Here is a 24,609-nt window from a genome sequence, read left to right on the forward strand (position 1 = left end):
GCTTACAAGTATAATTAAAATTATACTGCATTTAAAGTTATCTCTGAAATAATTTAATGAAAATCATAAAGTCCACAAACCAAAATTTTACTTTCCTGGCTGTTGTGTATACATAACAAGGGAAAGTATTGGAATTGTTTATAATTAAATTTTTATTTATTTCAGGACGAAGCATTCATAACAGAAGTACATCATATTAATGGTGAAGGAAAAGATGCGGGTGTTTTATACTGTGAAATGGAATTTTTTGAAAACCTCGATTGTAGTCAATGTTATTTAGAAATGCTTAGAGAAGCATACCCAGGAAAATGTGGCTATAAATCTGAGGAAGGTGGACGATTAAAAAATTTGAGAGAAAGTACCACTAATGAAAAGGTATTTATTTTACGATTCTACAGTTGAGAAACTTCATTATTATTATATTATTTGATATAAAGTTAACATTTAGAAATTATTCTGTTAAAAGTAAAGGCGGCAAATAATTGAAGAATATTATTTCGATTCATTTCTGAAATTCTTACATTAAAATTTTAAAACTGTAATTTAATTCTAAAATATTAAAATATTTTTTTTATGCTTAACTTATTCATTTTATAAAGTTGTACAAGACTTTACTATAAACTTGTATAGAATAATATCTACCAGGTATTAATCTCGTATTTTTATAATTACTTTACAGGTAAAAGAATATCACTGTCAGTTTTACAGAACTGAAAATCTTTGCATAACAATAATTGGAAAAATAAATGTTTCTGACCTATTTAAAGCCCTTTCTCCTGTAGAAGAAAGAATAATTAAAAAAGTAAGTGAATATGTTTACCATAATTTCTTGCGGTTAATTTGTAGATTTATAAGTAACTGCAATGACACAAATGCAGCTCTGAATGAGGCATACGGAATCTTATCAGAGCTGTAGACCATGCCCATAGAAATAAAAAAGTCAAAGGAACTATTGGTTTATATGTGACCTTTTGTGAGATAAAGTTCTCCAAAATCAGCCTGTGTGGAATTTTGAAGACTTAAAGAATGGGGTAAAATTTAAAAGTGAAAAAATCCAGAACTACTTATGAAAAAATGCTAAAATCAACTGTTTTCCACTTTACTAGAAATGGCTAAAAGTTCACAAAACACAAGACATGCCATTGCACTGAATACTTCCTGGGAATGATTAGAGTCACAGTGTGTGCTCCATTAATCATGCTATCATGTATTTAAAAGCAGGTGGATATCTTGCCAAATGTCACAGTTAGAGATATGGTTCCTTTGACTCTTTTGATTGTGAAATGATTCTGAAGGATTTGAATCTCCCCAAATTTTAACCTCCTGTCTGGAGGTTAAAATTTGGGGAGATTCAAATCCTTCACTCAGAACTGCATTTGTACCATTGCAATAAGAATAATGAAATGATAACCATGGAAAAACAATTCTAAAAAGTCTAAGATGGATGATAATATCAACAGGACTAACTTAAGAAGTTCTTTATAAATTATGATAGAAGTGCGTCTAGGTAACCCCTATGGCATCACTTCTGGAATCTTGACAACACATGTGCTTTGAAAGTTAATCTAGGTATTGCTGTCTTTAGTTTACAAGTTATCTAATGTCATTTAAGTTCTAGATTAATTTCTTAACATTTTATAACTTTGTTAAGGATTAGAACTGCATTTGATTCACTACTGGCATAATTCTTTAATAATTATTTTATCTTTAATTTGAAAGAAATAGGCCAAATAGGCAATATTCAGTAAAATAAAACAGATTCTAAAATATGTTTAAATTTGAATTAACAAAGAAAAATTACAATACTTTGTTCCGAAAAAGTAAAAATTAATCTGTTGACTTCTTGCGGTTTTATGTTTCAATCTATAAATTAAGATTCTAATTTTTGAAATAAATTTTTCTTATTTTAAAAGATACATTAAAAATAAAATAGGCATTTTATGATTTAAGCGACTCTTTTAACTAAAAACTACATTAAAATTTCTTCTATTTTTTAGGGTCGTCTTCCCGAATTTATCCGTCCGTGGCAAAATCCCGTCCCTCCTCTTCCAAAGCCAGTTGTAAAAACCGTGCCTTATCTTTGCGACGATTCTGAAAATGGGATTCTTAAAATAGCATGGAGAGGACCACTTTTAAAGGCAAGTAATTTTCATTATTCTAAATAAAGAATTCTTTTAATAATGACTGCCTGTGTAAGGAATAAATTTTTTTAATGGATGAATATTGAACATCACTTATTCAATTAAACATTTTAAATAAATCCATTAGTGCTGTCAATAATAATTTAGAAGTAAATGAATTCCTTTCTCATGTTATTTTCTTCACAAATAATGTTTCAATATTTTTTATTATAACAGTCTCTTTTCATCCATAAAGGTTGAAACAACCAGAAATTTAATATGTGAGAAGACAAACTTAAACTAAGGGCTTTTAAGTAAAGTATAACCTCCAAATAACAGACACTGTTGGGACAATGTAAGATTCTTGTAAATCTTACTAAATAGTTTGAGAATAGTCCAATAATAGTGTCTGAGGAAGTAAATGGATTTTTTAGTTAAATAAAAATACGTTAATATGCAATAAATTTTATAATTTTATTTTAGTGGCACGTGTAGTGTCCAGTATTTTCAATTATGCGTCTCGTAGCATGCCAATGCATTTGGGTTGCCGACCGCTGGTATAGGATACTTTTTCAGTTTTAAATATTATTCTAAAAATAACAAACGTTCTGACAAGGGGGTTATAACAATAGAAACCCTGAAATGCATTATAATACTTGAATTGTATAAAAGAATTTAGTTTAATTGCAGTAGTAACTCTTCACCTGTTTTAATATTGGAATTTGAACACTTGAAAGTGCTTGGATTACAAATTTAAAGTATTTAATTATATTATTTCCGATCCAGGCAATTAATTATTGAATCGGTTATTTAAATCATAATAATTAATTGTTTTTTTAAAAATAAATTTTAAATTTAATAAAAATATATTCATTTTTAGGAAATTGAAGAATGTGAAGCAGTTGAATTACTTCTGGAATATCTTGATAAGACCTCAGCTTCCCCATTACAAAGAGAATTTGTACAAATTGAAGAACCATATTGTAGTGATGTAAGCATGAAAAATTATTTTTAAATATCAATACATTTTGAATGATATTTACTTTTATTATCAGTTTCATATTTTAGTATTGATTCTTAAATTTAAAAATTTTATAAAAATAACAGAAAATTTTAAATGGCATAAAAATGTTTCATAAAAGATCATAAAGTTTTATTAAATTAAATTGGAATTTCCATATTAGCGAGGTCGAGGCCGAAGTTTTAAACGCAAAAACGTGTACGTCGGACATTCAGCGCTGCTTTCCTGTAAGCCTAGAAGTTTGACAATGGCATTTGGAATGTCGAGCATGATTCCACTGACTTTCCAAACACCATTGTCAAACTTCTAGGCTTACAGGAAAGCGGCGCCAAACGTCCGACGTACACGTTTTTGCGTTTAAAACTTCCGCCTCAACTTTGCTATTACACGATGACATTACTTCTAGATTTTAGATTGGAAATGTAATTTTAACAAGGAAATTCTAGATTAAAAGATGTTTTTAAATAATAGAAAATAACTTATTGTAGTGTTTATTATTTGGTGCTGACTTCACACAAACAATAACTTTCTGGTTGGTTGAATCGTGTTCTTACATCAGGCTAGTTGACACACAACTAATATCAAAGTTATTTAGATATAGCTTTAAACTTATATACATTGTAGACAAGATTTATATTTTATTTAAAAATTTGTGTTTATAGTACGGTAGCCCCTCAATATATCACACCTCATTACATTGCTATTCAGATATATTTCACTTTTTTCGTCTTCCAAATATAAGTGTTTTAGCCAATAATTTTTATAAAATTGCTTGCTATTCAATTTTGACTGGCAAAGAAATATTACCTTATTCCAATTATCGACATTGAAACTACTGTATTGTTGTATGAAATACAATCCACAAAAAATGCAAGATGGCATGGAAATTGAAAATAAACAAAACTGGTGGACGAAAACATTGGTTATATTGTGCCATCTGATACATTGCTCATATGGTTTGTCTCCCAACATGTGCAATATAACAAGGGGCTACTGTATTTAATTCTTTGTTAAATTAACAAAAAATCATTTATTTATGGTTTCAGGTTTATTCTTATTTAACTTCGTATTCAGAAACACTTATCGTCATGCATTTTGACTGTGTTAGCAAAGCTCAATTAAATAATATTAAATCAAGGTAAGTTTAATATTTATATCTTTTCTTTAAAATAATTTTGTACAATTATTTTTACAATTTAAAAAAATTATAAAAATAGTCATATAAAATTATATTTTGATTCCAAAAACATTTGTATGTAAATAATATATAAACTTTTGTACAAATATATGTGTTGCTGTAAAGTAATAATAGTATACCTAGTTTTAAATAGTCGAACCAATAAATAAGATTTTTAAAAGTAATAAATTTGAAATTTTTAATACAGAGATTAACTCGGAATTAATTAAAATTATTTTATATTAATATTTATTCATTTGTTTCAGACTGTTAGAAATTCTTACCAAATTAGCGACCGGAGAGGAAGAGTTTGATATGAAAAGAATCTCGACGATATTACATAATTTGAAATTAAAGATATTAAATAATGTGAGAATTATATATTTTGAATAATAAAACGAATAACAAATAAACTTATCAAAATTTAGAGATTAAGATGATTTAGATAGATTTTCATTTAATGTTGTTTTTAGTCTTTAGTCAAAGTCTTTAAGTCTTTCTCAAGTAATCATTAAAAGCATTTCAATCAGTGGGGTAGTGTGGGTGTTAGCTGCCCAGGGCAGAGGAAAATTTCGCCGCCCCTTATTTAGGTATTATTATTATTTATTGTAAAATTTTGCCGTCCCTTCAAAGTGCCGCTCGGGGCGGGCCGCCCCTGCCGCCCCCACTACGCTACGCCACGCCACTGATTTCAATGTAAATCCATCTCTGTAATCCAAAAAAAAAAAAAAAACGCTTTGGTAGACATATCTCACAGCAATTTCTGGTTAGAAAATTGTTTTTTATTTACAATTGAACTACATATGCATTTCGGGTTGGTATAATGCATATGTAGTTCAATTGTAAATAAAAAACAATTTGCTAACCAGAAATTGCTGTGAGATATGTCTACCAAAGTGTTTTTTTGGATTATAGAGATGGATTTACATTGAAATCTACCATACAGCAAGCCGATTATATATTAAAAGCATTTTTGTAAAAAATGATTATTTTCATAAACAGGTAATTTTATAATTATTATTTTTAAATTATGAAGTTGCGATTCAGATAACAGAGCAATAGAATGTTAGTGATTATTCATTAGCGTGTTCCAGTTTTTGTTTATGTTTCAAATAACTAGAAACAATACGTAAAATGTGATAAGCTAAAATATTTTTACTTTCCCAGCTGTTATATAACGGAGGTTACAACTATATTATAAAATATTAATTACAAATCTTAAAAGTTTAAAAATATAATTCAATTTAATGAAACATAAACATTCTGTGACAATAGTTACAAATAATTATTTTAATTTATATGTAAAATTTAGTTAAATGTATATTAATATAACTAGACAAAATTTTTTGCTTTTAGATAGAGAAAAATTATAATTACGTATTTGTTGATGTAATAATCAGCGATTTTCTTTACGGTAAATCGACAGACGAGGTAAGTTTTTATAATTATCTTTTATTTGAACTAAGTATTTAATATACAAAGCAACTGTAAATACAGTCAAACCTGTTTTTATGCGGGGGATAGGGACCGCATAAAAAAAGTCTCACATAGAAAATAACTCAAAACCGTAGGAAATAACTAGGAATTGCTTTTTTAACTCCTTGGGCCTTTTTCTGCAATCCCTAATGGGAAAAAAATCCTCTAAGAATTTTATTTTTTATATTAATTAATTATTTCCACTTATATACGAATCTAACATTAATAAGTTAAAAATAATCGTTAAAAAATGATTTTATTTGATAAATATAGCTGCAGGAAGTGTTATTTCATTTAACAAGGCGTGAAATTTCACACCCGCAGTCTAAAGCTGGAGGGGAGCTAACTTACCGCATCTGTTCAAATATAACATAATATTTATGATTTTTATGCTATTAAAATGAGAGGGGACCGAAAAACGTTTGAGAAAAAAATTTTACTGAATAAAAAATGAAAAAACCTGCTGATGTCATAGGAAACATCCAATAAAGTTTTAAAAAATTTTAAAGGAGTCAATTATGTTCCAATTTGATTGAAATTTTCATATACAGCACAAAACAAGTCCCACAAATAAAAATCGCACAGAAAAGACCGCACAAAAACAGGTTTGACTGTATTTAATTTAACTTACATTTTTCAAACTAACCATATTTTAACAAAACTCCATAATAAATATATTGAAAATGTAACTGCTTAACTGGAATTTGCATTTCAGTATTTATCAATCCACATCTTCAACTTCCTTAATGCTTTCGGGTTCCTGTAACCCTCTTTTGGGGATCTCTTTGTATAAAAGTCTTTCTATCGATACCAAAAAATATAACAAGAATAATTTTAGAATAATTATTATGGAAATGGATGTATGCTATTCTTATTTTTAGCTAATAAAACCAACTAGAGACTATTAACAATATTGTCACGTCTCTCGTTATATCTGTTTTTAAAAAACCGAGACCTCTAAAAATACCTTTTATTGCAATGCATTTCAGATGGGAGACCACATTCTCTTCGGGTAACTGTTTTCTCATAATAAGAAAACCACAATCAAAATACAAACGTACACAACCAATATACTTTCATACAAAATCCAACACCAATAGAAGCTTATAAGTCATGACTTACAAGCTTCTATTGGTGTTGGATTTTGTATGAAAGTTGCTCGAGGGGTTGCTCAAGTTGATCATAATTTTAAATTGAAATATTGATAAAAGGACTTTTGTATATGGAAATCTGTGGAAGACGGTTAAAGGAATCCAAAAGTGCTAGACAGTTTGAAAATATAATTAATGTGAATTTCAGTTAAGTGTGTAATTAATTATATTTTTTATTATAACAGTTAATTTATTTACTTATTTTAGTTGGAACGGAAAATGCAAACTATTCATTTGTATAATGAATTAGAAAAGAAAGATATGAAATATTGGCAGAATCTTTTAAGGAAATATCTGTTAAATGAAAATAATGTTACAGTAAGTAAAATTAAACAAGCAATTGATATATAATTATTAAATTCCTAATCTTATAACTGTTTGTATTACATATTAATTGTTTAATGTAAGTGATTTTATCATGAATTTGTGAAATTAAAATAAAAATAGTTTACAAAATAATTACGTGTGACAAGTGAAAGAAGAATATGACAAACAAGAAATGTATAGATTCTTTATAATGTTTGTTACAAAATTGTCAAGATTTTCTAATATACAGTCGACTCTGCATAAGTCAACACCCCAAGGGGAAGTGGAAACGTGTCGAGTTATCCAATGTAACGACTAAAGCGAAGTCAGAAAAAAAACCACTAAACTACAATTAGGAAAATACAGTAGTGCGTTATACAGTAGTATAGGCTTACAATACATTGTGTCCTCCATTTACAATTACTCCGTAGATGAAAAACTGAAAAATTCGTTTAGTGTTGTTTGTTTTGAGCACTTAACTGTCTCGACTTTCTTTTTCAACGATCACGAACGCCTTTAAAACATCATCTTTGCAATTTTCAATCATTGGCAAGTAACATCTAAGGATTCTTAATGCCTCTCACGTGAGAAAATGCAAAATTGGATTCTGGTGTGACGTTGATGTAGATTGTATATTTTCTTTTTGTTTATCTGTTATTATTTTATACATAAAAATACATAAAATGTTAAGGCATTTTTATTAATATGTATATATATTAATAATATTAATGTATTATTATATTATTAAATATATTAATTATATATTAATTAATAAATCGAGTCTCTCTCCTGAAAAAAAAAAATGAGTTTGCACCACACGTGTGGAGTGAATTCATTTTTTCGGGAGGGGGTGACGACTTATCGGAGTGTGGGACGGCAAAAGTATGTCAACTTATCCAGTGGTGACGAGTTAAATGGTGTCGAGTAAACTGGAGTTTTTTAACATTAATGTCTATGTAAGTCGGCCGGGACCACAGAAAAGTGACTACTTAACCGATGGTGTGGAGTTATCCGGGTGTCGACTTATGCGGACTCGACTGTAAATAGACAAAAAATAAATAAATTTTGATTTATATTTTTATCTTGTTTATATAAGTTTTATATAAGTTTTATCTTGTTTATGCTCAAATTACTAATAATCAAATACTTGATTAACACAGTTAATTAATCCCTCAATGCTATTGCGTATATCAAAATTGCATTAATCAAATATGGTATCTATGTTAAATAAAGACAGCTGGTAAAGCCGGGATTGCTGCAATTAATTTCGCACATTAATCAAATTCCGCATCAAGCAAGGGATACCTGTAATTCTCAGCAAGTCAGATTAACTGTCAGGCTAGAATGTGCCCAATTAATTGGCTTGAATTACTTCATTTAAAATTTGAATCAATCAATACAGTAAATATAATAAATACAAATAAGTATTGAGGAATTTAAAGTTAGAATCTGTAGAATTTGATCTTTCTGTTGATGAAACAAATGTCGTTCTATCATTAATGAATTATTGATAAACTTTGTGAAGATTTTGTTTATTAAATCACAATCGAAACAGTAAAATTAGATTAAAAATTATAATGGCAATAATCTTTATTTGTAAAAGTAATCATTTAAACAGTTAAATAGTTATTCTATTGCCTTCAATCACCACATAATTAATTAAGGAGCAAATATCTTTATTCTATCAAAAATGTTTTGAAAATCTCTTCCCACATTCAGTGATTTATAAAAATTATAAACTGTCTTTAAAATTAGATAAATTCTTTCCAACAGTGCATTTTAAATCTTAAACCATTTTACATTTTATTACTCATTTAAAGTTTTTATTCTATATTCAGAAAAACTGTTTATAGAATGAAAAATTTAAATTAATCTGATTAGCTTTAATTAATGCCAGATGATATTCTGAATTATTGGGTTATAATAAAGCTAAATTAATAATTAAGTAAGGCTAAGTTTTATTCCAGAAGTTATAAATTAAAATTAATTATGCTAGGCTGAAATTTTTAATCATATTCTTCATTTATTCAATTTAAAATGTATGTTCCCCATCTCGAATTAGTAGCATCTTGCCCCTGTATGTCATAATTTTCCTGAAAACAATAGAGTTATGCCAGTCATCTATGGTGACTCGGTCGAGGGGAAAATGTTCGAGTACCGAGGTATGACTGTACTTCTGTTCTAGACTGGTAGTTCGTATAGTTTATCGGGACCCGCCTCTAAGCTTTCCTTATCTGGTCTCGACTTCATCTATGGACTCTTCTTATTTTGATGGAAACTGGCAACCGTTTCTACCAAAATAATAAGAATCCATTTTAAGATTTTCTTCCTCCCTCCACCTTTTAATTTACTGCATCGTATACATTATCAGACTTCCTGATAATGATGCAGTGAAAGCCTTTATACCTTATTTTTAACCAGTTTTTATTGGTTTTAAAATTTCTATGTTTTAACAAAAATATTTTATTTTTACAGTATTACTTGTTCTATCTAATGGTTTTAATAATTACCAGTTTTCACTATAATTTTTTTTATTTTTATCAATATACATAATAAAATAAGGACTGAAGAGGGCATATAGCCTGAAGGCATACAGACATACTGTCTTGGTACAGAGCATCATCTTGATGCTCTGTACCAAGATAGTGTGTCTGTATGCTGTATTAGATTTAAGTTTAGTTTGTAGGCTTTAGCATATTTCCTTTGTTCCTTTTCCTTTCCAATTACTCTTCCCCTTGTAGGTGAGGGTCACTTCCTGGAATTGTCAAACAATGAATGCGAAGTTTTCTGAGGCCACACATGGGAGAAAGAGTTACTTTTTGGCTGTTCTTCGTAGAGTGAGGACGAAAAGGAAAAGGAGAGTTATCGAGTATTCGAGAGACGAGTGAAGCCAATTTGGAAGGAGAGAGGCCCTGAAAATCTTGGACCGGTGTTGCAGTGGTAAAGTTGGTGTCTCAGCTTGCCGAGTTTCAGGCTCAGATGGACAAACAATGGCTTAGACTAGAAATTTATCTAAATCATCTTGGACTAAGGAAAAGTAAACAGAAGTGCAAATTATGCTCAAGGAAGTTTCTACTTGCTCCCTCACGACAGTAGAAAGATGTTCGTACAGCCCAGATTCTTAATTCTATTCTGTCTTCCACCTTTGATCCTTCTCACCCACTATTGTCTGTTTTCTGCTTTCCTTTAGTGTAAGTTAGTTTTAAAAATTAGTTATAAAGAAATTTTTGGGCAATACATAATTGCGACTTCTTTGTATGCATCACGACATTTTGTAATTATCTTGCTGGCAATCATGTTTTGGGTTACTGCCAGAATAGCCATTTTAGAGTTGGCGTCCATAACCGATTCTGTACGTGGTTATATCACACGAATTAAATTGTTTTTTTAACATTTACTGTGCATGTTTCTTTCTTTTTTTATTTTTGGTGTTTGCCTTAGAAGGCTAACAAAAGCCCTTTCAAATTTCACAATAGTAATGACACAGAAGATCTTTGACAAGGGCATCGAGATGATGCTCTGTACCAAGATCTTCTGTGTACCAAGAATTTTTTTTTCGACAACGCAGCAATTTGGCATGTCACCTAGCTTTAATAAATCACCGAATGTGGGGGAAAGATGATTTTCCAAAAACATTTTGACAGAATAAAGAAATTGCTTCTGTATTCAATGATTTCACGTTGATTGTGATTACACTGTTTAATAATATAGAGAGATAAAACCCATAATTGTTTAATATTTAGAGTAAAAGAAAACTTTACAGTAATATATTTAGTATCAGCATAAAAATGTCATTAAATAATTGCTGAAATAATAATTATTTAATTATTAATTCCTCAAAACAGATTTGATTTACTTAAAATGGTTGCGTGATGATTCTCCATTTCTGATATATTACAGAAGAAATTTAATAATTATAGAAATTGATGCCGATATTTATAAAAATTATATTTAATAAATTTAAACGAAATTAAAATAATTTTATCTTGTAGATTATTGGAGAACCTAGTCCTGAATTAAAAGAAAAATCAATAAAAGATGAAGAATTGAGAGTTTCTAAGCAAAAAGAAACTTTAGGAGAAGAAGGCTTGAAAGCTAAAGAAGAATTACTCCAAGCTGCAAAGAAAAAAAATGATGTTAGTATTATAAAAATAGTATTATAAAGTATTTAAGTAAAGTAAGTCTAAAGTTAAGTGTAAAGTATACATTTAATTTAGAGAATAGAGCTAGAATTTATATTATTACAGTGTTTAGCTTCTGAAAATTTGTCCTTTTAAAAATATTTTCTCTCAAATAATATGTTGTTTCATTATTATTGCACTCGTGCGTCGAAGGCTTACCGGATCTAACTTTTCGAATGATTTCAAAATTCAATTGTAGCTCCGTGAGCATCTTAATCTTTTCGGAAATGCTTTTCATTTATAATTTTCTTTAAATTTGACAATAGAAAATCACATTGAGCCAAGTCAAATGGATAAGGATGTGGCAACTGGTAAGTGCTCTGAACCATTTTTACGATTATTGACTGCACAGGATTGGCCACATGAGGACGAGCATTATCATATTGAAGAAACCATTTCGCTTCAGAAGTTCAACAATTTAGTCGAATAGATTAACGAAACTTTATCCTAAAAACTTTAGTGCATATTTTATTATTCATGCTTGTGTTATGTCACAGAAAATGCATGAACAAATCAGGAACTAGGTGGGGTCCTGTCAATTTTGATTTCTGGGCCTATGAAAGAAGTTTTAATAATATTGAAAGTTTTCTTGTGATAACTCTAGCAACAAAGGTTGGAACTAATGTTCAGTGGCGTAGCGAACATAACTGGCACCTGACACTTTATTGGCGCCCCTCTCCCCCTCCAGAAACACATAGTTTGTCTTGGAGACCATTTGGGCATCCCTCTGTGAGTGGTGCCCGGTGCATGATACACCCCCTTGCACCCCTTCACTACGCCACTGCTAATGTCAATATGCTTTTCAAGACTGTACGCTTACTACCTAAATTAGATGGTGCTACGGTAAAGCATCCTCTTGCAGTGGAAATTTGAAAAATGTACCTACAAACACATGTACTTACATAGGCACAATTAACAGTTTTAAGAAATAATTTTATTTCCTGTCACTTTTGAGGATGATGTTTTTGTAGAAAATCTATTAGAACAGGGAAAAATTAAAGTAAACAGGCCATTTTCGTAATGTTACCTAAAATATTCAAAAATATACTGCTTTTGGTAAACATATTTTACAAATGCACATACTGTACAAAAAATCTAGCTAACAAATTCCAGTACAAGTTGTCCAAAGGAAAGTTAATCATCCATATTACATCTCTTTTAATCATTTTAAAAAATATAATTAAAATAAAAATGTATGGTTTATGTTTAAAATAAAAATATTAATGCAAAAATTTTAAAAATCTCTTGAATGCTTATTGCTAAAGAAAAAATTACATGCAAGATTTGCTGTCATTAATGTAGAATGCAAGGGAATTGATGAAAGAATCAATGTAAACTTAATGGCCATATATTATTTTTTCAGCTTAACAATCAATAGAAAATGATTAATGCCTTTTGCTCATGCAGGACGGGACTTCTTGGTAGATGCAAGCATGCAGCATGGCTTACTTTTTTTATTAGTAAAGAAGGAAAAAATAGAATCGAGAACAAGTTCACCACAAGCTTGGAATAAATCGGCAACTTTAAAAAAGGAAGAATACAAATGAGCAATAATGCTTAGCCAGATATTTTGCAACAAGAAATAGATATAGGAAAACAAACCAACACATATCTCCAGCTGATCCAAACATTATATATAGAATAGACAACTACAGATATTATCTGCTAAATGAAGACTGTATTGCCCAGAAATGCCACGGTTATGCTGTTCTCCAAATGGCATTATCAGAGACTAGTGTTGTCACCTTTTCAAAATTGCCGACCCAGACGGCAGGTCGGGTTTGTTCGAACAGAGGTCCCTGACGCATGCACAATATTATTTTATCATGCAAAGAATAACATGCACGCCACTTATAAACCAGTTAGGGACTTGTGTAGGAGCAACTTAAATGGCGAATTAAGTTTCAGCAAGAGTGTGAAGTCTTTTGCTGTTAAAAATAAAGTAAATTTTATAAAAATATTTGCTAGTACTTTGTTTCATCATAATTTCACAATTTCTACGAAATTCCGAACAAAATTAATAGAATAGAAACCCAGATAATGAATTAAAAACCGGACTGTCCGGGTGAAAACTGGACGGATGGCAATGCTATTAGAGACAGTGACAGACATTACTGTTTATTGGAAATAAAATAGCCATCAAAACTTAGGAATGCTTTTATAATTAATGAAGATAAACAAATAAAAGTAAAGCTTTCATACAGTATTAATCTATGCCTTTCTTCTAACTTCATCATTCTATAACTTTCTTATAGTTAGACACTTGGACATAAATTTCATTTTACCAAGTGTCTGAAAGAAGAGATTTTAATGCTGCATTTTTTCTTTTCCATTCTTTTCCATATTCTATCATTGTGTAGAGGAACGGTCAGATGATTGAGGCAGTTAAGGCATCACCCTAATGCTCTGGGGATGTGAAATTGAATGCAGATGGTCCTGCCTTTCACTATAAATTTGTTTGTCTATATGGGATTGAAGCTCTCATACATTAACAAATTCAAAATAATAAAAAACTAATTAAAAAACCAAATCATTTGGTGAATGTGTGATTCACTTATACGTTAAAATATCTCTAAGAAAATGTGTAAGAATACTTACGTCAAAATACTAAGTGCAGCTAACTGAAAAGGTTTAAGATTCTTTGATTTTGGTGATTCCATCTACTGGGACATAATAACAAATCTATTCCTCATCATACTTTGCTATTCAATTTAAGAATTCTTGGTTCTCCTTTTCGACTAATCAAGCATTTCTTTACACTCAAGGATCAAGCTATGTGGAATCCAGAATTTAGATTTGCAATCTGTTTAGATGATTGACAATGATGCAAACATTACTATAATAAGGTTTGGTGTTCATTCCTTTAGAATGTAATTACTTAATAAATACATACTTTAACTGCCAACTGATGAAGAGTGATTTGTCTATTTTCATCCAAAAATTTAATAAACTTACTTGGACATATCACAAGCTTCACTTATTTCTTGCATTGTTTCCGGAGATAGTCAAACTATTCCTGATGCATCGTTATTATTTAGTAAGTTTGACACGACTCATTTCTTCTCTTGAAACAATGGTCACTAACATTCACTAGAAAATTGCTATGTAATAGCAACAATCTTTAAGTAGCAATGAATTTGCATGCATGGAGACCTGTCAGTAGACTTGAACTGAATGTTTCATCAGCAGTTGTTTGAAATTTGTCTACTAGAAGCCCGGTAGTCAAAGAAATAACATTATTCTGCAAATGAAATAATCAACCTTTCTGTTCTAAATGAATTTTTATAATTTATTGTTGATCGGTTAGTTCAAGTTTTTATTATACGTGATAGTGAGTGTTATGCTGTGATTTTCAAAACACAAAATATATAAATTTACCAGGATAAAACTTCTAGATGATATAATGGATATAAAAGTTTTATACTCGTAAATTTATATAGTGTTAAGTACACTCAAAATTGGTGTAAACCAACAAAGGAAACACGTTTCAATGACTATGCGATGGTATGGTACAAACAAAGTAATTTATTTCGCGTGTTAGAGCAGGTTTTTATTTTAGATTTCAACTCCACAGTAATATACAATAATACGGCACAAACAGTAATTCGGCAGACAATAACAACATATACCGATCATGACAATATGAAGGTAAACCGAAAACTGTAACTAATACTTGGGTACTAACTTAAAACTAAGGATAGAAAATTAATAGAGAATAGAGAATCTAGGAGGTAGATTACAGTAAAGATAGGAATACCTGGGTTTTTCTTGCCGAACTCCACAATTTGTTGGGTAGGATACCACGTTGAACCGTTTGGAAGGTCTGTTGTTCTCGTCTTCATTAAAGTTTTCCTTGCACTTAGTTGCTACACTGTTTTATCATCACCACAATAAAACCCGATCTTTTCATCAAAATCTCTTGAACTCTCCGGTCGTTGCCTATCGTAACCTGGAGCACCACATATCATGTCTGTCCACTTCCAAGTATGGGCAAAGATTGTCCTTTCTTTCCTCTCTCTGGCCTCAGGCCTCGTTCATCTCTTTGTTCTCTGTGGTTCCCAAAACTGGTCATCCCATCCAAGGGAAAAGAGTTATAAAAGAAAGTTCTAGAGAGAAGAAGAAACAAAGAACAAAGGAGAAGACTAAAACTAAACTTAAATTAATATTTACAAAAAATATGGTGTACAGCCACAATAGCATTAATAACAATTAACATGCAGGATATAACTTCATAAATGAAAATGCCAATGTTTCTTTTTAAATTTTATTTACTTGGTCATATATATACATGCAAATTTAACTTTATTATAAGTTATTTCTACTAATAAATTAAACATTTTTGATACAGAAGCTAAAAAATAATTATTATTCAAATTCCAGATAAAACCTCCAAAGGAATTATTTCAGTCAATACCTATTCCTTCATTTGATAAAGTAGAATTTCAATCTGTTAGAAGATTAACTAATTGTAAGGAAGATCCAACTTTTGATAAAATGTTACAGGAAATTCCATGTTCTTTTCATCTCGATGATGTAAACACAAAATTTGTAACAGTAAGTTCTTATTTTTATTCTTATATTCTTAAAATTTTTTCTAAAATTTTCTTTACTTTTTTAATAATTTTGTTTCATTTAAAAACAATTCAAGTTTTTAGATTCGGTGTCAAAAATATAGCTTACTGTATTTTACGGACTATAAGACGCTACGGACTATAAGACGCACCTGAATTTTGGAAGCAATTTTTCGAAGAAAAAAGTGCGTCTTATAGTCCGTAAAATATGGTAATTTTTTATTTTAAGTAAAAAATTTGACAATATTTATAAACAATACTTAAACTGTAAAGTTAATTTTATTTCTAATGTTTATACAAATCGGTTAATGTAACCCTCGGTGCCAAGATGGCGGCTCGTCTCTGATTCCAGCAAGGAAACAGTGGGACGCACGTTCTAACCTAACCTAACCTATTTTAATAAATTACCGTAATTATTAGCAACCAAATTATTAGAATAGGTTAGGTTAGGTTAGAACGTGCGTCCCACTGTTTCCTTGCTGGAATCAGAGACGAGCCGCCATCTTGGCACCAAGGATTACATTAACCTACAAATCTTAATGTTTGTCCTATATTTGTCAACATGGACATTAATCATTAACAGGACAATTATACTGGTGTTAAGCATTTACACAAGAATGAGGAAATGTTTTCAAAGAAAACAGACTCTCTTTATTAAGCTACCTGTACACATATAATGATTATCACCTGTGTTTCGGGCTATCATGCCCCTCATCAGCAGGATTACTAGGATTACAATTTTTGACTATAAATAATAAATAAATAATTAAAAATATAAATAAAATGGTTTACCGACAATAGGTTTATAAACTTACGATATACAGACGTCCTATTACCGACAATAATTGGTTTTTATATTTAATTTTACTTTGCTTCATACTCCTATGTAAAAATTAAAAATGTTTCATTAGAACTATTAAAAACATGTTAAAACTACCAATTCTAATTCATCGTAGACTGCATAACTTATCAAAACAACATACTCAGAACACCTTATAGATTTGCAGCCGTGTTTATTAGGTACTAACGAACGTTTTCAGTCGTATTTAACGACCTTCTTCAGGAAATATCAAAAAATCGAACACAAAGACAATTTGCAGTAACGAACAAGCGTTTGGAACGTTTTTAAAAATATTCTAAAGAGAATTGCGTGTGCCATCTCTACATCGATGCGTATTAAATAACACAATACATGAGAATAAAATAAAAATAAATAACTGACAATGAAAAATAATATGCTCCATGGAGACATTAAAAATAAAATACAGACATAAAAATACGGTGCAAACCGAACGGCGCAAAGAACATAGGGAAGGAGAGGAGCTGTGCGGAGACAATAACTAATGGGTTCTGTCCTTGAGTAAGCTTCCGCTTATCCGCTTTTCTGACGTTTACATACCGCATGAGCGCCAGGCTGCAGATACTTTACTAGCCTCTCTGAAGTTGATAGATTGTCCTTTCTGGCTTGCTTTGCAGATATGCCAAGCTTCTGTATAACAGAGGTGCTTTATGTTGCAAACTGTTTGTATTAATCTTGCTTGGGCCCATTCAGCTTGGACTTCTTGGGGATCTGCCAGGACGTAAGTCGCCAACGCTGTGCATGGCTGTTCACTTCTTATATTTCTCTCATGTTCCGCCAGCCTTTCCTTGAGTGATCTTCTGGTGGCTCCGATGTAAACGTTCGTTAGTACCTAATAAGCACGGCTGCAAATCTATAAGGTGTTCTGAGTATGTTGTTTTGACTACCAATTCTGTTAAAAAGTTTACCTTTATAATTTAGGGGGAGAATTTAGAATTTCTCAGATTATCCAAGCTATTCTGAAAAGAGCTAAAAGTTTTAGTTTTTAAATTGCAATTTTGAATTCTTTACAAAGCTATTATAGAATTGTAAAATTAAGACATATTTCAGTTGATATTAACACAGAATTTTCTAAAAATAATTGTATTATATGTGCTACATATGCTCCTCACTTAATGACCTATCTTTTTAATGACCATTCAGACTTAGAGTCTATTTACACACAACAGTGACACGTCCGCTTGGTGCAGTGATTTTTAGCCAGTGGGAAATCGTTGACCTAGTTTTAAACTACCCTGTCCAGACTCGTCCGTCACAGTGCTGTGCAGAGGAAGTGGCGTGACCATACCGTGAAAGTACATTTGATGGGAACGATATTTTCACTGATGGTAAATTTTGTTTTCCAATGAATGACGAACATTTAATTGAAATCGTGCATCAACACCCTGTTTTATTTGATTTATCTCATTCGAAATACATGGACATTGGATACAAAATGAGTATTTCTCTATTTTGTTTAATAAACTATGAAATGCATGTTGGGACATTCGAAAATATTCAAAAAATATAGATACGTCATCTCAATTTTTTATAAAGAGTATCCATTCTGTTGATATTTTTTGTCCATGTTTGATGTACGCTTTTTTGATTGCATTTCTTTTTCTTCTTCATCCAAACGTATAGCTATCATAGCCTATTCATCCTCAGAAAAGTCCATGACCACTCACCGACAGCACGGTCACATCGCTGTTGTGTGTAAATACTCATCACTGTGCCGTGCTTGACATCACTGTCACCGAACGGTTAGTGCCAGCACGTCACTGTTGTGTGTAAATGGACCTTTGTGATAGCTCTCCCCTGCAGGGAATCCCCTTTTTTAATATTAGTCTAGTTCCTGCTGTTGACCAGTATTCATTATACAGAGCATTCACAATCTTCAAGACTGCATATTTCATTTATAAATTTGTACTTTAGTGTGCATAACATTTAAAGGATTCAATGACAAAAATATTAATCTGGACCAAGATCCACACCAGAGGCAGCTCCAGGTGGGCTCTTGCCCGAACCTTCAATGCACACCTCTGCAATCCTCTAACTTGCTGCAGCATAACTTCACACTGTTGTGGCAGCTGGGTATGGGATTTCAATGCTGGAGAACCTTTTATTTTTGGGGCTAATAGGTGGTAATATTAATATGAATGTACTGATTGCATTTTTATGTTCTGTAATAGGTAAGAGATACTAATTAAAACAGTTATCAAGTTGGAGTTTCATTTAGACCTTTTCTTTATTAAGTTCCTCATTTAATGAACAGTGTGCTTAACAACCTAGAATGAAACTCGATCATTAAATGAGGAGTGCCCATATAGAAATATAAATGACTGCCAAATTATCATTAATAAATTCGAAAGATGTTAGAATATCTACACTGGAGAACAGTACAGTTTCACGTATCTAAAAGCCTTAGATATGTATAATCACTCTAAACCAAGTAACTACAAACGTTTTTGAACCTTACCAGTTCTTCATCAGGTGACGATCCCCTAACAGAATGCATGACGATTCAAAGTTGTGAAGAAATACGATCCGCCTTATAGCTCTATCGACGACGTGGCAGCCCTACTAGATAAAACGATAAGTTAGAACACAACAAGCGTAGCGCGCAAGTCCATATTGACATCATCGGGTTGGGACAACGTTCCGGATCATATTTCTTCACAACTTTGAATCGTCATGCATCTGTTAGGGCATTCTGTTACCTGATGAAGAACCAGTAAGGTTTGAAAACATTTGTAGTTACTTGGTTTAGAGTGATGATATGTGCACCGGTAAAAGGCTTTTAGATACATGAAACTGTATTAATAAATTCTTTAGACAATATCAATAAATTTATTGTGAAATATAAATTTCAGAACTTTTAAATCAAATATTAAAATTCACTTATCTTATTTTAAGACGTGGGTAATAATGGATACGGCTTCGATTCCACTGAAATTACGTTATTATCTTCCTCTTTTTTTAAAGTTGATAATGGAATTACCTGTTGAGAGAAATGGGAGTAAGTTTATTCTTTTTATTTTTATTATATTTTAGTTTTTAAAATTAACTGTTAAAATAGCTACAAGCAACTAATATTTGAAACAGCAATACTCTCAGAAATTTTATGAAAATCATTATTCTAATTTCAAAGTAATGATTTTATTTTAAAGTATAAATTTCTCTTTGTTTATTTATCAAATTTTTCATGTTAGAATTAATGCCCTATGAAGAAGTTGTCACTGAACTGGATGCTGATACTCTGGAGAAAAGACCTATTTTTGGAATTTTTGGATGCTCTGTTTATGATCCCAGATACTTTGCTCAACTGATCACTTTATATTTTAAAGTAATTATTTTTTTCATATTTATTATTGACAATTGTAGTTTAATAAATAACGATCTTTATTATCATAGGTAGAAGAAGAAAAGTATCAAAAAGGGATTCAGTGGATTCGTGAGTTGCTATACAAAACCAAATTTACTGCAGACCGTATTCAAGTTTACGTTAAAAGAATGCTAAAAAGAATTATCAAGTGTAAAGAATTAGGATTTTGTGTATCGCGTTGTCTTGAAAGCAACATCATGTTCAAAGAAGACAGTAATCAAGCATGCTGTAGTATGTTAAAACAAAACACTTTTCTGAAAAAAATTGAGAAACTTCTTGAATTAAATCCAGATGAGGTAAGTGTTTCATAATTACATAATAACAGAAGTTTTAAATTGATTGCATACCTTATTAATCAATAAAATATTCTTAAAAACTACCCACTATTATTTATTTACTGCATTCTTAGTGGAAATATATTTCATATTCATCTACAAACCGTTACCTCTTTTTCTACGCAGTATTTCCTGCCTAAATTCCAATTATTTATAATTTTTCTTAATGAATTTTCAAGCAAAAAAATGATTTCACCATGGTCCATCACAAGTTCAAAAACAAAAATGACAGAAGCAAATATCAATAAAGAAAAATATCACAAATTTGGATAAGTACACACTGCTTTACTTTAATTAAATATTTTGGATAACAGAAGCATACATTTCAGAACATCTACTGTTTTCACAATTGAGATAACAAAATTTTGATTTTATTTAAAATGTAACATAATGTATAATCACTAGAGGACGATGTGAAGTAAGTCGCTTAACATTTCTCAATATAGTTAACTCTATTAGCAGTATTAAATTTAATTTAATCCTGTTTAACTATTAAACCAGCTTAAAAATTCCAGTGTGAAAGGGGTATTACAGTTAAAAATTTTATATATAAACAGTTGTTCTGTTCAAATTGTCAAAATATTGAACGTTATTGATCTGAACACGAGATCGAGAATCTCAAAAAGCACTTAATATGAATAAATATCCCGAATCCTTTAATCCTTTTGAGTTTCTTTTCTTACACGTATAACAATATTCTTTTATACTTTAAATGGCCTTCATGTTAAAATTATCATTCTTCTTTCAAATACTTTTTGAGGATATCGTGATGCAAAAAGTTAGGGGAAAAATGCTTATGCTGTTATAAAGGATGACTCGTGTATTTTTTTTTATATATTACTTGCAGTACTGTGAATATATTTATTAAAAATTTTATTAAAATATGAAAAAATTTAATAGTTAACATGATTTTCAGGTTATCAATGATTTAGAGGAACTAAGAAGCAAGTTGACACAACCTGATAATATTCTAGTGCATATGACAGCTAATCTAAACAGTGTTGGAGAAAATTCACTTTCTTATTGGAAGAATTTAATGGAAAGTCCTGCAATAAAGCCATTTTTAAGGTAATTGTCAAATGATTGAATATTACTCTATATTTGATAGGAGAGCGAGTATCACAACTTTGTCAGTGAATTATAACTTCAGTGTTTTCTTATTTCAACATTTTTTTGTGTAGTAAAGTTAAATATAAAATTTTTGGCACAAATTTTATTACATAACACAAACTCTTGCAACGAACCATTTTCAAAATAAACTCCTACTGTAGCTACACACTTATGCCTGTATTCATACCAGTTGTTCACGCAGTCCTGGAACTCTTTGTATGTTGTTTTTATAGGCTTATTTCACTACTGATTGAAATTTATAATCCTTCAAATTCTGTTCATTTTAGAAAACAGGCAAAAGATTCCAGAGACAAGAATAAGAGTTACCCTTCTTGGTGAGATATTCATTAACTAGGAACAATGGAGCTGGAACAATGATTCCAGGATTGTGTTAACAAGTGGTATGGTTTTCTGGCTGAACTGTGATAGCTGCAGAAGATGTTCATTTTGAAGATGACTGACAAAATATTTGATAGAATAAGGCAATGAAAAGGTGTTTGCCGATGTCAGATGTTCTGATATGGCACGCAGAGAGAGATATATGATTTAATTTAATTCTTCATATTCTTCAGTCTTTATTGTTTATTTATATAAATGTAACAAATTATTTTATTTTGTATTTGTTCCATTTGCTGGGTGCAGGATTTAAATGGAACTGGATTAACTGGAAATTATTAACCAGGATGAAAGTTTTCTCATTCACCCTACATAATCAAAATTATTTTACTGTATTAATATAATAATTGAATTTAGTTTATTCGGTTTACAATTTTTAATATATAATATCTTTTTAAAGCCATAAAATAATGGACCCTTCCGAATATTTACTTCCACTACCGATTTCGGCTTCTCAGAGTTGTATTACAGCCGCTGGATCTGCAGATTCGTCATATTTGATTCAGGCAACGAGATGCATAAGTTCTTGTAAACATCCAGACTATCCTGCATTATTAGTCTTATTAAAATATCTCAACCAAGCAGAGGTATTATATGAAAAGATAAGTTTAGAAATTAAGCAAAAAATTAAAAATATATTAAATGTTTAGGGTCCACTGTGGCGTATGATAAGAGGCTTGGGACGGTCCTATTATTTTGGAATTACGTTGGAAAAAGAGTGCGGATTGATCACTTTTGGCTTATATCACTGTGCTGCTTTGGTTACTGCATTTAAGGAAACAAAAAAGTACATTGTGAGTAGTCGTCATAATAATATCTCATTTCTTATTGTTCTTGATATCAAGTGCTTAAAAATATTTTTTATTTATAAATTTTAGGATGATCTTTTAAATGGAAAAGAAGAATGGGATCAGTTGTTATTGGAAAGTAGTCGTAGTTCTCTGGTGTATGATATGATTGGGCGAAAGGAGACATCTGTACAAAGTATTGCACTTCGTTCTTTGATTTGTTATTATCAAGATGTTGATTTGGATTTTACAAGGTAATATATTTAAAATTTATTAAATTAAGCAATAATTTATTTATATTTTTTTCATTTGTAAAGCTTTATTTAAGTTTTATAAAGTAAATAAATTGTATCCATTTTAGGAAAACTTTATTGAATCAGATATTTAAGGTAAATGTAGAAGATCTACAGTCTGTTGGAACCAAATATTTGCTACCTTTATTTGATCCGACTACATCTTCCTGTGGAATATGTTGCTGTAGTTCGAAAATTGAAGGACTCGTCTCTGGATTTAAAGAGTAAATTTTATTTTTTAGTGTACGAAATATACAAAATTTGTTATAACACGAGCGTTTAATTTCAGAATGGATCGTAACTTGAATGTAATAGACAATTTAGATGATTGTTTGTTTTCTCAAATACAAGACGAGAGTTCCTCAAAGGAGTATTGATATTATTATATTTAATATGATTATGATTACAAAATATATGATGGAATTTGCTAAATTAGGTAAGTTGAAAAATAATAGAGAACTAAAATATTCCTTCATACTTACAAATAATCCGAAAATATAAATTGCAAGAAATTATTAGTATTGTAATAAATCTCTCACTTTCTACTTCTGTGTAAACATCATTACTTTACATAATTCTTATTGTTTGAGATACTTCAGTCTAGTAACACTCAATTTAGTGCCAATTTCAGAAAACATGGTGAAAGTTCGGGTTCAAGCATATTCTTGATTTTAAGAACTTATAGGAAAATTTTTGAGTCATTACATAATTATGAAATTAGGTATTTATCGCGCGGCAAATTTATTGATAGAATAGGCCTGCATAACAATTATTTTATCACATTAAATCTTCAAGAACATAAAATATTGTTGAATGATCAGAAATTTTGTTTCAATAACAATGATTTACTCTATATAATAATAAGTAAATCCAGTGCAGTTAACTAATTAGACTATATAACATTTTAGATTCAAATGAGAAAAATACTGTATATGCAGAATACTCCATCTGTTTTGCTGAAATAGGTTAACTTTCAGAGAAATAGATTAACCCTTTGATGAGTGAGTTTAACCCACTCTTCCCAGAGTGAGTTAGTTTTTAAAAAAATTAATATCTCATCTTCTTGTTCATATTTTTTTATTATTACAGTAGAGCGTCGATAAGTGGAACCAATTGGGGACTGGGGTCCTTCCAGTTAATGATTTGTTCCAGTTTCCGACTTTGTACGAAAAAATACATTAACCTGTCCGATGTTCAAATTTTTCTCCGTTGCGTATCGCTTCCTGTTGAATTTTTCTCCGTTGCGTGTCGCTTCGTGTTGAATTTTCGTCGATTTTAAGCCTAACGAAAATTTTTATAATAATCATCGAGGCTATCGTATCGTTAAAAATTATTTCTGCATTTTGTACAAACAAAATAAATATATTAAAGAATATAAAAAACATGAAAATTATACTTTAGAAGTAAATTTAGTATCAAAAACATTCGATTCAGCACGACACAGTCCGACTGAAAATCGTT

At 30.4% G+C, this 24,609-nt stretch overlaps 1 protein-coding gene across 1 annotated transcript in view; it reads left to right on the plus strand.

Moving 5' to 3' along the window:
• The window catches only part of LOC136987369 (uncharacterized protein C05D11.1-like), a 38,631-nt gene extending 15,047 nt beyond the window's left edge, over positions 1–23,584 (plus strand). Inside the window, exons 4-22 of the mRNA XM_067285101.1 lie at positions 166–375; positions 680–802; positions 1,998–2,138; positions 3,001–3,111; positions 4,188–4,279; positions 4,585–4,687; positions 5,675–5,749; positions 7,153–7,263; positions 11,244–11,387; positions 15,813–15,986; positions 19,758–19,860; positions 20,054–20,187; positions 20,256–20,522; positions 21,478–21,629; positions 22,468–22,654; positions 22,718–22,861; positions 22,946–23,109; positions 23,217–23,372; positions 23,438–23,584. Of these exons, the coding sequence (XP_067141202.1) occupies positions 166–375; positions 680–802; positions 1,998–2,138; positions 3,001–3,111; positions 4,188–4,279; positions 4,585–4,687; positions 5,675–5,749; positions 7,153–7,263; positions 11,244–11,387; positions 15,813–15,986; positions 19,758–19,860; positions 20,054–20,187; positions 20,256–20,522; positions 21,478–21,629; positions 22,468–22,654; positions 22,718–22,861; positions 22,946–23,109; positions 23,217–23,372; positions 23,438–23,525 (2,679 nt within the window). The 3' untranslated portion in view covers positions 23,526–23,584. The remainder of the gene's footprint in view (positions 1–165; positions 376–679; positions 803–1,997; positions 2,139–3,000; positions 3,112–4,187; positions 4,280–4,584; positions 4,688–5,674; positions 5,750–7,152; positions 7,264–11,243; positions 11,388–15,812; positions 15,987–19,757; positions 19,861–20,053; positions 20,188–20,255; positions 20,523–21,477; positions 21,630–22,467; positions 22,655–22,717; positions 22,862–22,945; positions 23,110–23,216; positions 23,373–23,437) is intronic.
• The last annotated feature ends 1,025 nt before the right edge of the window (positions 23,585–24,609 follow it).

The sequence above is a fragment of the Centruroides vittatus genome, unplaced genomic scaffold, assembly GCF_030686945.1.
Source record: "Centruroides vittatus isolate TY-2023 unplaced genomic scaffold, ASM3068694v2 scaffold_1519, whole genome shotgun sequence".
Classification (NCBI taxonomy): Eukaryota; Metazoa; Arthropoda; class Arachnida; order Scorpiones; family Buthidae; genus Centruroides; species Centruroides vittatus.